The sequence below is a fragment of the Ailuropoda melanoleuca genome, chromosome X (assembly GCF_002007445.2).
Source record: "Ailuropoda melanoleuca isolate Jingjing chromosome X, ASM200744v2, whole genome shotgun sequence".
Lineage (NCBI taxonomy): Eukaryota > Metazoa > Chordata > Mammalia > Carnivora > Ursidae > Ailuropoda > Ailuropoda melanoleuca.
Window position 1 is genome coordinate 72,565,783 of NC_048238.1, and position 13,759 is coordinate 72,579,541.

The 13,759-nt window shown below is 38.5% G+C and overlaps 1 protein-coding gene across 4 annotated transcripts in view; it reads left to right on the forward strand.

The window, feature by feature from the left end:
- The window catches only part of IL1RAPL2 (interleukin 1 receptor accessory protein like 2), a 592,769-nt gene that overhangs the window by 82,515 nt on the left and 496,495 nt on the right, over positions 1–13,759 (forward strand). For all 4 annotated transcript variants that reach the window (XM_034649538.1, XM_034649539.1, XM_034649541.1 and 1 more), the window contains exon 4: positions 5,988–6,141. In XM_034649538.1, the coding sequence (XP_034505429.1) occupies positions 5,988–6,141 (154 nt within the window). The remainder of the gene's footprint in view (positions 1–5,987; positions 6,142–13,759) is intronic.

The window sequence follows — 13,759 nt, forward strand, 5'->3', positions numbered from 1 at the left end:
ATCGCCAAGGAATTGTTGAAAGGGAAAAACAAAGCTGGGGGCATCACACTGCTGGATTTCAAGCTATACTACAAAGCTGTGATCACCAAGACAGCATGGTACTGGCACAAAAACAGACACATAGACCAATTGAACAGAGTAGAGGACCCAGAAATGGACCCTCGACTCTTTGAACAACTAATCTTTGACAAAGCAGGAAAAAAACATCCAGTGGAAAAAAGACACTCTCTTCCATCAATGGTGCTGGGATAACTGGACAGCTATATGCAAAAGAATGAAAATTGGCCACTCTCTCACACCATACAGAAAGACAAACTCCAAATGGATGAAAGGCCTTGATGTGAGACAAGAATCCACCAAATCCTAGAGGAGAACATAGGCTGCAACCTCTTTGACATCAGCCACAGCAACTTTTTTCATGACACATCTCCAAAGGCAAGAGAAACAAAAGAAAAAATGATCTTGTGGGACTTCATCAAGATAAGAAGCTTCTGTACAGCCAAGGAAACAGTCAAAAAAACTGAGAGGCAGCCCACGGAATGGGAGAAGATATTTGCAAATGACACTAACGATAAAAGAGTGGTATCCAAAATCTAGAAAGAACTTCTCAAGCTTAATACACAAGAAACAAATAATCAAATCAAAAAATGGGCAGAAGATATGAACAGAAACTTTTCCAATGAAGACATACAAATGGCTAACAGACACATGAAAAAATGTTCAAAATCATTAGCCATCAGGGAAATTCAAATCAAAACCACATTGAGATATCAGCTTATGGCAGTTAGAATGGCAAAAATTGACAAGGCAAGAAACAACAAATGTTGGAGAGGATGTGGAGAAAGGGGATCCCTCTTTCCCTCTTGTTGGGAATGTNTTTCACTCTTGTTGGGAATGTAAGTTGGTACAGCCACTTTGCAAAACAGTGTGGAGGTCCCTTAAAAAGTTAAAAATTGAGCTACCCTATGACCCAGCCATTGCACTACTGGGTATCTACCCCAAAGATACAGACGTAGTGTAGAGAAGGGCCATATGCACCCAATGTTCATAGCAGCATTGTCTACAATAGCTAAATTGTGGAAGGAGCCGTGATGCCCTTCAACAGATGACTGGATTAAGAAGATGTGGTCCATATATACAATGGAATATTACTCATCCATCAGAAAGACGATTTCCCAACATTTGCAGCAACCTGGACTGGCCTGGAGGAGATTATGCTAAGTGAAATAAGTCAAGCAGAGAAAGACAATTATCATATGGTTTCCATCATTTATGGAACATAAGAAATAGCAGGAAGACTGCAGGAGAAGGAAGGGAAGAATGAAGGGGGGTTAAACAGAAGGGGGAATGAACCATGAGAAACTACGGACTCTGGGAAACAATCTGAGGGCTTCAGAAGGGAGGGGGTGGGGGATTGGGATAGGCCAGTGATGGGTACTAAGGAGGGGATATATTGCATGGTGCACTGGGTGTTATAGGTAAATAATGAATCATGGAACACTACATCAAAAACTAAGGATGTACTGTGTGGTGACTAATATAACATAATAAAAAATTATCATAAAAATATAAAATAAATAAAAGAATGATTTATAACTTCAGATTGTGTTTTGGATTGTCTCCAAACCCCCATAGAAATGTGAATCACATTAATTCGCGACAGTCATTAGCATGTCATATTAAATGTGTATGGTAATCTGAATGCAGAGTAATGAAGGTGATAATAATAACAGAATAGTATTTAATATTTATTATTTTTAGCATGTGATGCTCTATATTACAGAGCACTTATATACATTACCTCATTTAATCCCTATAATCGCCCATATTGATAAATATTATTATCACCACTGTTTTTGATAGGTGAAAAAACTGAGGCTTAGATCACTTAAGTGGCATGCTTAAGAGCATACAACTTGGGATTCCAAACCAAGTGTTTGAATCTAGAATTTATACTTTCACCACTGTGGGGTACCAACTTTGACATTAGGATTATAAAGAGAAAAAGTTAGAGAAATAGAGCTAGGGAGGGGAAAGACTTTCTGAAAGTTGTTAGCCTGTGAATTTGGAGTAGAGTTAGTGATGAAAAGGGCAAGTTGATACCTAATTTACAATTGTGTTCCTATGTCTTCCATCCTTAAATTGAAGAAAGTTCAGGTTCCCTACAGATTGCTAGCAGATGCTTAGATGCTCCATGAAATAGTCCAGTCTCCAGGGGAAAGGAGAGAAATTGGGTCTGAGGGCAGGAGTATTAGGTATTTGAACAAAGGTACCTTGAGGACCAGAGATTACATGATTGCCTTGTGGTTGTACAACTACTTTGTGTCTGAACTTCAGAATCAGAATAAATATTTAAATAAATCTTCCTGGTAATCTTGCCATGAGAAATGAGTCCTATGCTCTGAATAACCCTGAAATAACCATGACCAACAAATCAAACTGATTTGAAAATCCCTGTTTGTATGATGATGATATATCAGAAGTGTACTGTGAATATAGTGGTGAATGTTTCAGGGCGAAAATTCCAACATCCAAATGTGGCTAGCAGCACGTTACTTCAAGAAACTTGTTCAACAGATGTTTCTATTGAACATCCTGGGCTACCAACCTAATAAATACTGGCAAGTGACACCTGCCACCCAGGGAGGCTGGCAAGGAGGGAAGGAAGCTGGGCTTTAAGGATTGACATTATTTTGATTGAACAAGGAGGTGGTACAACAAACCGTTCTGTGAGGGATCAGCTAGGACATGAACTGGAGCTGTTTGTTGAACTTAGGTACCTCCAGAAGACTGGCCCTTAGCAAAACCTTCAAGTTGATGAAGTTTATTTTAATGGTCCCAAATTACCAATATTAGGGGCCTGTTCATATTTGAGGCTTTGATGGTTTTTCCTTGCCTCAGATAAACCATCTTGAGACTTGATTTACATGTTTCAAATTTCTTTGCCTAACAGGCTGTCAAAATTAAATTAAATGGATATGGAGCAATGAGGTATGTCAATGATGCCTGTTCAGTAGGGAAGAGGTCATAGGAAGATTGGGGACAGAAGAGAAGCAATGACAGTAGTAAGCCTAGTGGCCAGCATTTTAAGGGAGAGATACTGCAAATAGTGGAGTAAAAAGGCTGGAAGACTTCTGAAGTTCAATATAGGTATCCAGATATGTGAAGGATAGCCAATGAGGTAATTTTATAAAGTATGGGTTGGTTGGGGCAGGATGGTCATCTATGAGCCTCTTCTGAACAAAATATAGTTCCTCTACCCACCTGCTAGGATTAGTGTTGGAGTGGCCTCTTAAGAGCTGTACATTTTCAGTGGGTTAAAGTATTATGTTCCTGGGGATGGTTAACCAATTAGTGAAGATTTGTTTTCATGTGATTAGTCCATTAGCACCAATTTTCACCAACGAGAGCTGGGGGTTTGGAGGAGACATAATCCAAGATTGTGAAAGTTTAATGATGGAAAGCATTCTCTGTGCTGGATGACCACCATATATAGTGCTGCCCAACCAGAATGTAATGAATAAACTCTGCAAGCCTCTGGGCTCTGGCTGCTCACATGGTAGTATATGTTATCTTCATATGCAGAGTGAGAAACTGATACCTAAAGAACTTAAACAATTTTGCCCAAGATCACAGAACTTGGGTGAACCCCAGATTATGACCTAGATCTGTCTAGCTCTGACTGCAGGTTTTACCTTTTCATCTATACTACATTGTCTACAGAAGGGTGGAGATGACCTGCCAATAACATTTTCCTATGCCACAGTTTAAAAAAACCCACAAAACTCTATTGGGTACGAACAATCTTTTATAAGGCTAGATGGCAACTTGGAAAGCACTTGGGACTATCTTGGTCTTGCCCAAAGAATGTGTAAAGATTCCAGGCTGTTCTTCATCAGGGGTTATTTTTTAACTCCTATACACTCTTTAGATTTTACTTCCTGGGGAAAAAAGAAATCAAAGCAGTGTGGAGGGAAAATGAAAATGGTTAGAGATAATTACAGATGGACTTTCCCCAAAAATGACATTAGAAAACAAAGTCATTTGTCTTTGAATACAATGAGTGTGTGGGCTCATTTTCCCACCCCCACCACTGCTTTGTGAAAGTGAAGAAGCTCAGTTTTCATTTTCCTTTCCTCTCAGAATGCCCAGAGGGACCATATTTTTGTTTAATAACCTTCAGAATGATTCTTTAGAAATCTGAGGCTATCAGAGTTCGAAGCAATGCGAAAATAATTGTGGATTATTATTGTATGACGATAGTGGCAGCTGGACTATTTTTTTTTTCTTTTTGTTCAGACCTTCTTCTTCATTTTCCCAGAAACCTTATATCCCAAGGTTTAACTCAGAAGCAAATCTCATATAGGTGATAAACCTTGCCAGACATGGTATGTAATATAATTTCAGACAGACCCTTAACTGTTCTTTGGAAAGACCCTAGGGAGTGAAGCAGCCTTATATCTAGATGCCATGGATAGTATTACTTTTATTTACTCTCTGACAATGTGTGTGGGTAGTTGTATTGGACATAAAACAAGAATATCTCTTAAATATTATACCTGTGAACTTAAGTGCCAGTTTTTTGTGTTTTGTTGTCAAAACTTCTATCATAAAAGAAAAAAAATCTGTTACAGTAAGAAACTACTAAATGGATACTTGTTCTTTCAAATCATTTTACACACACACAAACACATACACACCTGTGCATACATGTACACAAGTATGCAGAGCTGGGGGTTGAGAGTCAACACTGATTCTACCTTTATGTGAATATTTAGGATGTTTGTGTAGAGGGCAGGAGTGGGTTTGAGGAGGAGGAGGGGTAGAAGAGATGTTGTATATACCATAGTGGGAAAAGAGAAAAGTTCCCTTAATAATTATTTACATCATTGGCCTCACAATCATTTTTTCATTGCCTTAACTGAAAGATTCAGAATTTAGATGATAAAATATTTTTTGCCTTGATTATTCAGCACCCCCTCACAGCTATCCCCTACACCTCCTCTTGCTGTTTGTACAGCTTTTGGCCACCACTTCGGTTGAACATTTGAGATGAGTGACAGACAAACTGAAACCATATCTAAAAAGTAGTCTGAGAAAATTCCCAAAAGGCAAAGCCACTTGCCTGAATATTCTTACATACTTGGTTATTGCTATGTCCTTGTCACTCTCTGGAAAAGTGTTAAACATTTCTTTCTAGAGAAGTCCAATCCTAGTAGTAAGACTCCCTTACATTCCCATTAAGAGTGTAGAAAAATTATCTTCCAAACCCAAATCTTACTCTCTGGTCATATATCATGGAACTCAGAAAATGAGTGGATAATTTCTCTATTTCATTACTAGAACAAAATGTGTCCTTATTTTACCTAGCTATGTCTCTAGAAAACTGCTTAAGCCTAATTTTCTTGACCCCTTGCTCTCACCCCTTCCCACCCAAATGGATCTCTTGACTATGGGGAGGGAGACTCTGGGATATTAGTGTTAGTTTTTAACTATAAGAAGTAATTAATGAAATTATTGAGACTACATTGCCAATGTAAAAGCCTATTATGAATTTTTAATAATGCCTAAGACTCCCTTGTAGTATACTTTGTTGCTAAATGAACACTATTCTCTTAGGACTCAGGAAATATCCCTGTCAGAAAAAAAACAGGGCTTTATAATGATATTTAGCAACTTTTAAGGTTTTGTTATATCCCTTTTGCATTTTGGGGAGTTTATATGCTTTTCTATTTTTGCAGAATATCTCTAAAGACTTTCTGCACTTGGGATCAGGCTTTTAAGGTAGCTCTTGGGCTGATAGTTGTGATATTTAAATTGGGCACATTAAGACACATTTGTGATTTTTTCTGGTCATTGACTTAACTCTAGTTATATATTTTGAGAACTAAAGAGAGGAGCACAAAAAAGTACAAGTACTAACTTGCCAGTACTAAGACTTGATGAGAATTTTAATTTTTTGCTTATTTGCACATATTTCTCTGTAGGAATGCAAGCCCAAAATGTGGAGAAGTATAATAATACAGAAAGGAAATGCTCTTCTAATCCAAGAAGTTCAAGAAGAAGATGGAGGAAATTACACTTGTGAACTAAAGTATGAAGGAAAACTTATAAGACGAACAACTGAATTGAAAGTTACAGGTAAGAATTGGTTCTACCAAATTATGGCAAATGAAATTTTAAGTATAACTTGTTATGAGAAGAAAGAGTTTCCAAAACAAAGAGCGAACTTGTGGTGAATTTAGAATTGGCTGCAAATCAGATGGTTGGAAAGCTCACTATTAATAAGTTGTACTGATAAACTATATGTGGAGTATGGACAATTGATTTAGGGAACATGGGCCCAATTGCTGCATATCTGTTCTCTGCCTTTATGAAGGGTTCTTTTTTTTTTTTTAAAGATTTTATTTATTTATTTGACAGAGATAGAGACAGCCAGCGAGAGAGGGAACACAAGCAGGGGGAGTGGGAGAGGAAGAAGCAGGCTCATAGCAGAGGAGCCTGATGTGGGGCTCGATCCCATAACGCCGGGATCACACCCTGAGCCGAAGGCAGACGCTTAACCGCTGTGCCACCCAGGCGCCCCTATGAAGGGTTCTTAACTCTTCAAGATTTCATTGACTGTTACTAAGCATATCAGAAAAGATATACTGGAACCACTTTAGAATGTTGACTTAACCCATATGTAGAATCTCCTTGTAAGTAATGCCTGCCTCAGAATGAGATTCTATTGGGCTTTTGGAATGACACCCTCTTGGACTGCATCCAGAATATCATTTATACAAAATTGCTCATAAATGACTGATGTTATTGTGTGCTTCTAGTGATTCTTAAATGGAACAAAGCCAAACAAATAGTGTATATATGCTATTTTAAATCTGAAGTACAAATAAAATATAAACTAGTAATTCTACTCATACCAAATGAAAGAGAGAAACTCAGGATATTCTTAGCTGGTAGAGAATGTTAGAAAGTAGTTTTCAGAGACATAGGACAGAACCTAATACCATAAAAGTTATCCCTGATGATGGGCATGATAGACCCTAAGAAACTTCATGACGAAAGTCTACCTGCTATTGTTCCTGAGCAAACCTTGCCTAATTTTTTTCTTCTTGTATATATTTTAGATGTATGTGGTGTGTGTGTGCGTGTGCGCGTGTGTGTAAGTGTTTACAAACACACTTGTATTGTGGATAAAATCTGAGCCATAGTGAAATTCGACATTATCCAGACAATTGTTATTTTGATTGCATTAACTAACTTATGACTGATACTCTTGGGCATTACCTGTATATGTAATGTTGACATTAACTGGTTGGTTAATTATAACATATTCGCACTAACATTAAGAATACAGATTTCCTTCTATATTATTTTGCATATGTTTTCTGACCTTTTGGGGGTAGTGTTAAAACCAGTCTACTAATAATGACACTTGCTGAGTAAGTTCATTGGTGTAACTCTTATTTAATTGTTTTTGATCCCTAAGAGTCAGCAGTTTGTTTTGTCTTTTTCAAAATCCTGAACGTTAACAGAAGGAATAAACAATATTTTAGTAGAGGTGTACCTTGGTGGCACACTCGGTAAAGAGTCCAACTCTTGGTTTCAGCTCAGGTCATGATCTCAGGGTTGTAAGACTGAGCCCCGCGTCAGGCTCCGTACTGAGCACGGGCTCTGCTTAAGTTTCTTTCTCCCTTTTCCTCTGTCCCACCCTGCTGCACACTCTCCTTCTGTCTGTCTGTCTCTGTGTGTGTGTCTCTCTCTCAAATAAACAAATACATGTTTCTAAATAACATTTTATTAGAAACTAATATACATATACTTTAGTTCATTTTCTATCCTAATACATGACAGTTCTACTTAGTCTGAATTTGTAGAGTAACTTCTGTGGAGGTTTGAATTATTCTTTTAATTAGTATTGCATGTCTTTTCCTCTGTGAGCTTTCACACTACGCTATTGGGCCAAACCCAAACAGGAAAGATCTGCTTTTGGTTGATTTCTGATTTCCTCAGTGTGAACTGGACTTCCTGTCTCATTCAGGGAGAAGAGTCAATCAGGCAATTATACATCATTAATAAGTGACCTGACCATGCACAAATCCTTGCAGTATCATCACTTTGACCACAATCACATAATCCTTATCAGCTCCATTAGGAATTATTTACTAAAATGTGTAGCATTATAGTATTTGGCTTGCGTTTTAAGTTGGACCAGAATAAAGTTAACACCAATCCTCTTTTATGCACTCATCTAATGGGTTATGGTGACAGTGCATTTACTTTTTTAGTTTCTTTTTAGATTCTGGAAAAACAGAGCTAGAGCTGGGGGAGGAGCGGAAGAAGAAGCAGGCTCCCCACTGAGCAAGGGAGCCAGATGTGTGGTTCGATCCCAGGACCCTGGGATCAAGGTAGACTCTTAACCGACTGAGCCACCAAGGTGCCCCTAATTTGCACTTTCATATAAGTTATATTGTGATTTGCATGTTCAGTATTACAAACCAATTAAACAGCTTGTTTTCTTGTAATTCAAAATATAAGGCTGGGATTATTTAAAAAGTACCCACTCATACTTGTTTTCAGTTTAGCAATATGAAGGCATGGAATAGGAATTTCAATATAAAATAATAGGATTGGTTAATTACAAAATTATGTAGAGAGAGGTTCTTTAAAATTATATATTGTAAGTATGCAAATTTTGAAAGTTTATCAAAATTTTAAGAGGTTATTTTCTGATTGATTTTTTTAAATTTATAAATCTGAGAAATATTTCTTCAGTAAAGCAAGTGGTTTTTATAAGTGTATAGGTGCTACTTGTTTTAAGTATAACATCAGTTATAAAAAGATCCAGATATTCAAAACTGATGAATTAGAAAGTAATCTTTGGTTTAAGAAATTATTTTTTTCCATATAAAAGAATTTGTCATAGGATTTCTTTAAATAGCCAGCTTTCGCGCTGCATTAAAATAGGATTTGATTTAAATGCAACTTTTCTGGAACACTTTTAATGTATAAATTATTGCAGACTTGTGTGATGTTGTGCACATTTCTTTTTATTTCTTCCTAGGGTTCAGATGACTAGGGAAGGGTATAACAACAAATAGACATATACATTAGTGTGTTTAGGTCATTTGTCAAAGATATCAACAGCTAACAATTTTATTTCCCACAGCACGTTTTAGGTTGCTGCTTGTTATTTTAGAGATATTTCCCCTTTATTCTCATGTTGAATTTTGTGCAGAGGGCTAGTTTAAGTGGTAAGAAGAGAAGGGAGAATTGATTATATGATACTGAGAATGTAGAACAGGTGATAATGGAAGAAGAAGAAGAGTGGGAGAGGGTAGGAAAGATTATGTAATAGGGTCTCCTGGGATTAGAGGAGAGTGTCTGCCTTGAGAAGGTCAAAGGCAGACATAAATTAAAGGGGCTTCCCAACATGACCACAAGCAGGAAGCCAGCACTAATTAACTGCATTTGGAAGATAATTCACCATTCACCTGGCAAATCATTCACAAATGCATGATTTTATTCAGCTTTTTAGAAATGTTCTTTGCTATTTAGAAAAAACAGTAACCTGTTCTTTGGTGACTATGCAAATAATACTCCTCCTCCTGATTATTGTAAACAACTCTAGAGTTCCAGATTTGGGACTCTTTACATGTTAGGATAATCTCTTAATCCATTTGTGTCCAAATGCCATGGCTAGAAAGAGAGGTTTATTCTATGGATAAATTTCAAGGATTTGCTGCTAGGTTACTATTAAGCAATAGTAGCAACACAATCTGGACACACAAAACTTGGTAAAATTACAGAGTGGAAATTGGGATCAGTTTCTGGTGAAGATGTTCAAATGCATGGCTTCAGTAAGTGCTATTAATTTCACTTCACCAAGTTATAACTAATTGTAGTGTATTGTTGTAAGTGTTGTTGAGACTGTATAGCTTATTAGAATAACCTTCCTCTGGTGTAGAGAATGGCTGCTATTTACACACAGAGGAAGCAATTTCACATCAAGCTTGAAATCAGGCTTTTCCTGGCCCTGGCTCTTTGTTTCTTTATGCCACTACTTTTAATGCCGAGACATTGGGGTGAAACTGGGTTTAGGAAAAATAGTGGAATGTGGAGATATGCTGGAGAGTTGGGGGAAGAAACAGAATGGAGAGTCTGACTATATTAATGATAATATAACAGGAGAAGTGATCTGTAAGCCAACAACTACGTGATAATCATAATAAGAACACCCAGAGAGCAAATATCTATTGAGAGCTCACTGTGTGGCAGACATTGTGCTTAGTGTTTTTCATTCATTTTCTCATTTAATCCTCAAAACAACCATATGAGGATGAATATTAATATTGTCCCCATTTTATTGAGGAAGAAGTCCTTTCTGGACATTAACTATCTGGTCTTCAAAATTTCCTATTGGAATTTGGATCCCATTAAAATATACACTTGACATTTTGGAGCCTAGTCCTTATAGCTCTTAGTGAGCACCTTAGATTAAATCAGTAGGAATGGGACACAGAATTAAATCTGAGTTTAGGATGGTGCCAGGAGAGAAACAAGAAAGAGTCTGGTGCCAAGAAAAGCAAGAATGTACAAAAGATGGAATTTGCTAAGCTTCATATTGTGGTGCCAAATGGCCCTATGAATATGAAAATCCATATTGAGAAAAAAATGGATTCCAGTGAGGTTCATTGCAGCTATCATTATTATTTCAAGCTAATGGAAGTGAAGCGATGGAGAACAGTCCAGTTAAATAACATTGATTCAGCTGGTAAAGAGCAGTCAACACGTAAATCAATGCTTACTCTGTGCAACAAGGATCATAGGATTCAAGTTTCTTAATGTGGTTCTGAAAGCAGACAGGTAGAGACAGAATTATGTTCCCTTTGAAACCTGTGAAATTTTTAATTTTTTTGTTTCAAATAGTGTTTCTAAACTTTGTTGTGTGAAGCTCCAATTCTAAGAGATGTTAATAGTTATTTCTGGAAGAGAGAAAGGAAAGGAGAGGAGGGGGTGGAGAAAGGTTCTGTGGCAATGTGTTTATCTTCTAGGTCAAAGTTAAAAAGATTTCTTTTTTGCAAGGCATTTCAGGGCATCTTAGTGCATATCATATTCTAATATGTATTAGAGTTTTCTAAAAGGAGAATGAGATACAGTTTAGGACATTTCCTAATCTTGTATGATCACATAACATAACCCACACCCCCCCCACCCCCAGAGTAAACTATGGCTCAGAGATTTTAAACCATTTGCCCTGGGGTGGCAGCTGGTGAATGGCATGGCCTTGACTAGAACCCCCATTTTCCGAGTCCTAATACAATGCTTTTTCTATCATATCCCATTGTTACTCTGTCTTTAGTCCCATAATCCTGGGTTCTGGGCCAGAAAAAGAGGAGATGCATCCCCAGAAGGACTCCAAAATTGGTGACCTCAGAGCTCAGGTCTAAAGATCCCTGAAGTCCTCAGTTTGTTTCTCATAGTCCATAGTCTCTCATGTTTCATTCCCCCTTCTGATTAACCCCCCTTTCTTTATCCTTTTCAGAGGGGAGGGGGGTAGGGGAATGGGATAGACTGATGATGGGTGGTAAGGAGGGCACGTATTGCATGGTGCACTGGGTGTTATACGCAACCAATGGAGCATCGAACTTTACATCGGAATCCGGGGATGTACTGTATGGTGACTAACATAATATAATAAAAAATCATTTAAAAAAATAATAAAAAAATAAAGATCCCTGAAATAACCTGTTACATAAAATGCTCATTTGCCAACCCATGGTTTTGGCTTAAAGAAGAAATAGCTGTGATTCTATTCCTTCTATAAAAGTAAAAGCATTTACTATTGCTGATGGCTGAATCCAAATCTGCAAAAGGGCGATGCCCTAATCAATAGTCAAATACTTCTAGAAGTCAGGCAAGTCATGTACCTGAATGGGTGTGTGAAGTAACATGCAAAGGCAAGTTGGAGAGTACTAGCGGACTGACAGCCCTAGCTGTTGTCATGTGAAATTAAGGATCCAATACTGCTAGGCCCTCTAATTTTTGAAGATATTGTAGAAGTCTGGATTTTTATGTGGAAATTTCTGGTTTGTTCATCACTGTGTGGACTAAATAAAACATGCCTATATGCTAAATTCAGTTTGAGGGCTGCCTTTTTTTGGCCTTTACCTTAAAGAGTTTGGTTCAGTAGCACTTTCAAACAAGTGAATGACTGTGTGGCTGGCTCAGACTTTGCTCCACTATTTCCATCTCCAGCAGTGAGTGGAAAAAAAATGTAAGTGGCCTGGAGAGCAGTGAATAGACAGACTGAGAACAGCACTCAGAAGCCATCCTAATCACACCATCTAACAGACGGGTTGATTCAAGCAGAGAGTGAAGGGCGCAATTTATGGATGTAATACTACAGGAGGGGTATTGACAAATTGATCTCATTACAGAGAAGGACAATTTAGATGATGAAGCAAGTTGGCCTCAAATGTTACAGATAAATGAAAAGCCCTGGGGATAAAGCACCCACCTTTAAACTGCCCTGAAGCAGTGCGATGTGAAGCACTGAGGGGAACAAATCATTAGCATATGTTCTCTCTCCTTCATGTTCTGAGTACCCAGTTAACATGATCTGTATGTCTGTGTCCTGATTATCATGTGAGAATATATCTCGTTTATACCTTTTGTGTGACTTAATGAGGAAAGCCCACAGCAGTCAATAGTTCTTGGCCACATTAAGGAAACTTTCACATGACTGACTGTGCATTTCATAATTGACTGTTCTTTTGCACAGTCGCAGATGCAAAAATCTCATGACCAAAACCGGCTGGTAGCAGCTCCTTTGCCTTTCCTCCTAGGCCTCCCTCTCCCTTCCTGGGTGACCCTGGCCTTTCCTAGCTTACCCAGCCCACTGTGAATGACATCTTTGTCCCTTTTCTGATTCTTCTAAATATCCTAATGTCCCGTCTTTTCTGTAGCCAATCTCCTCAAATCCTTGTTTTCTGCTGGGGTTAATCTAGTACCTCAAAGAGATAAAGAATTCCTGACCAATAATGGCCCAAAATGTTTCCCTTTACAGCTAACGTATTTGCAATTTAATAGATATTTCAATTCTGTAACTCATAGGCATGACTAATGGTGGGAATTTCTGGCAGCTTTGTAGTGCCTGTGGGGGGCCTTTCCCAGAGTGTCACAATTCATACCCTGCAGGTGGCTGCTTGCTCCCTCGAGAAACAAGGTCAACTCTACTCATGACCTTGGGTGACTAGGAGAGAAAAAAAAAAAAGCCTGCTTAGAATTACTGGGAAGCCACAGACTCATTAACTTTTCTTTGCTGGGGGGGACTTCTCCTTCTCGTCATTCTGATGAAGAGAGATTGCAGGGTTGTCCAGAGCCCAAGTGTTGACTGGGACCCAGGCCGAGCGCCCTTGTTTTGTAGAGATCTTAGGGATGTGGGCTTCTTCCTTAAAGAGTTTATTTATTTATTTGAGAGAGAGAGAGACAGTCAGCAAGAAAGGGAACCCAAGCAGAGGAGTGGGAGAGGAAGAAGCAGGCTCCCGGTGGAGAAGCCCGATGAGGGACTCCTTTCCGGAACGTTGTAAACACACCCTAATCCGAAGACAGGTGCTTGGTGACTGCGCCACTCAGGCGCTCCGGGTTGTGGGCTTCTTGATTTTTCAGCCTGCCTTCTGGGGGAGGGGCCTGCCTGCAGGTACTCAGAAAACCCTGTTTGGGTAGAGTCTCTGTGTCCCTTGCGAGGGGGGATGGG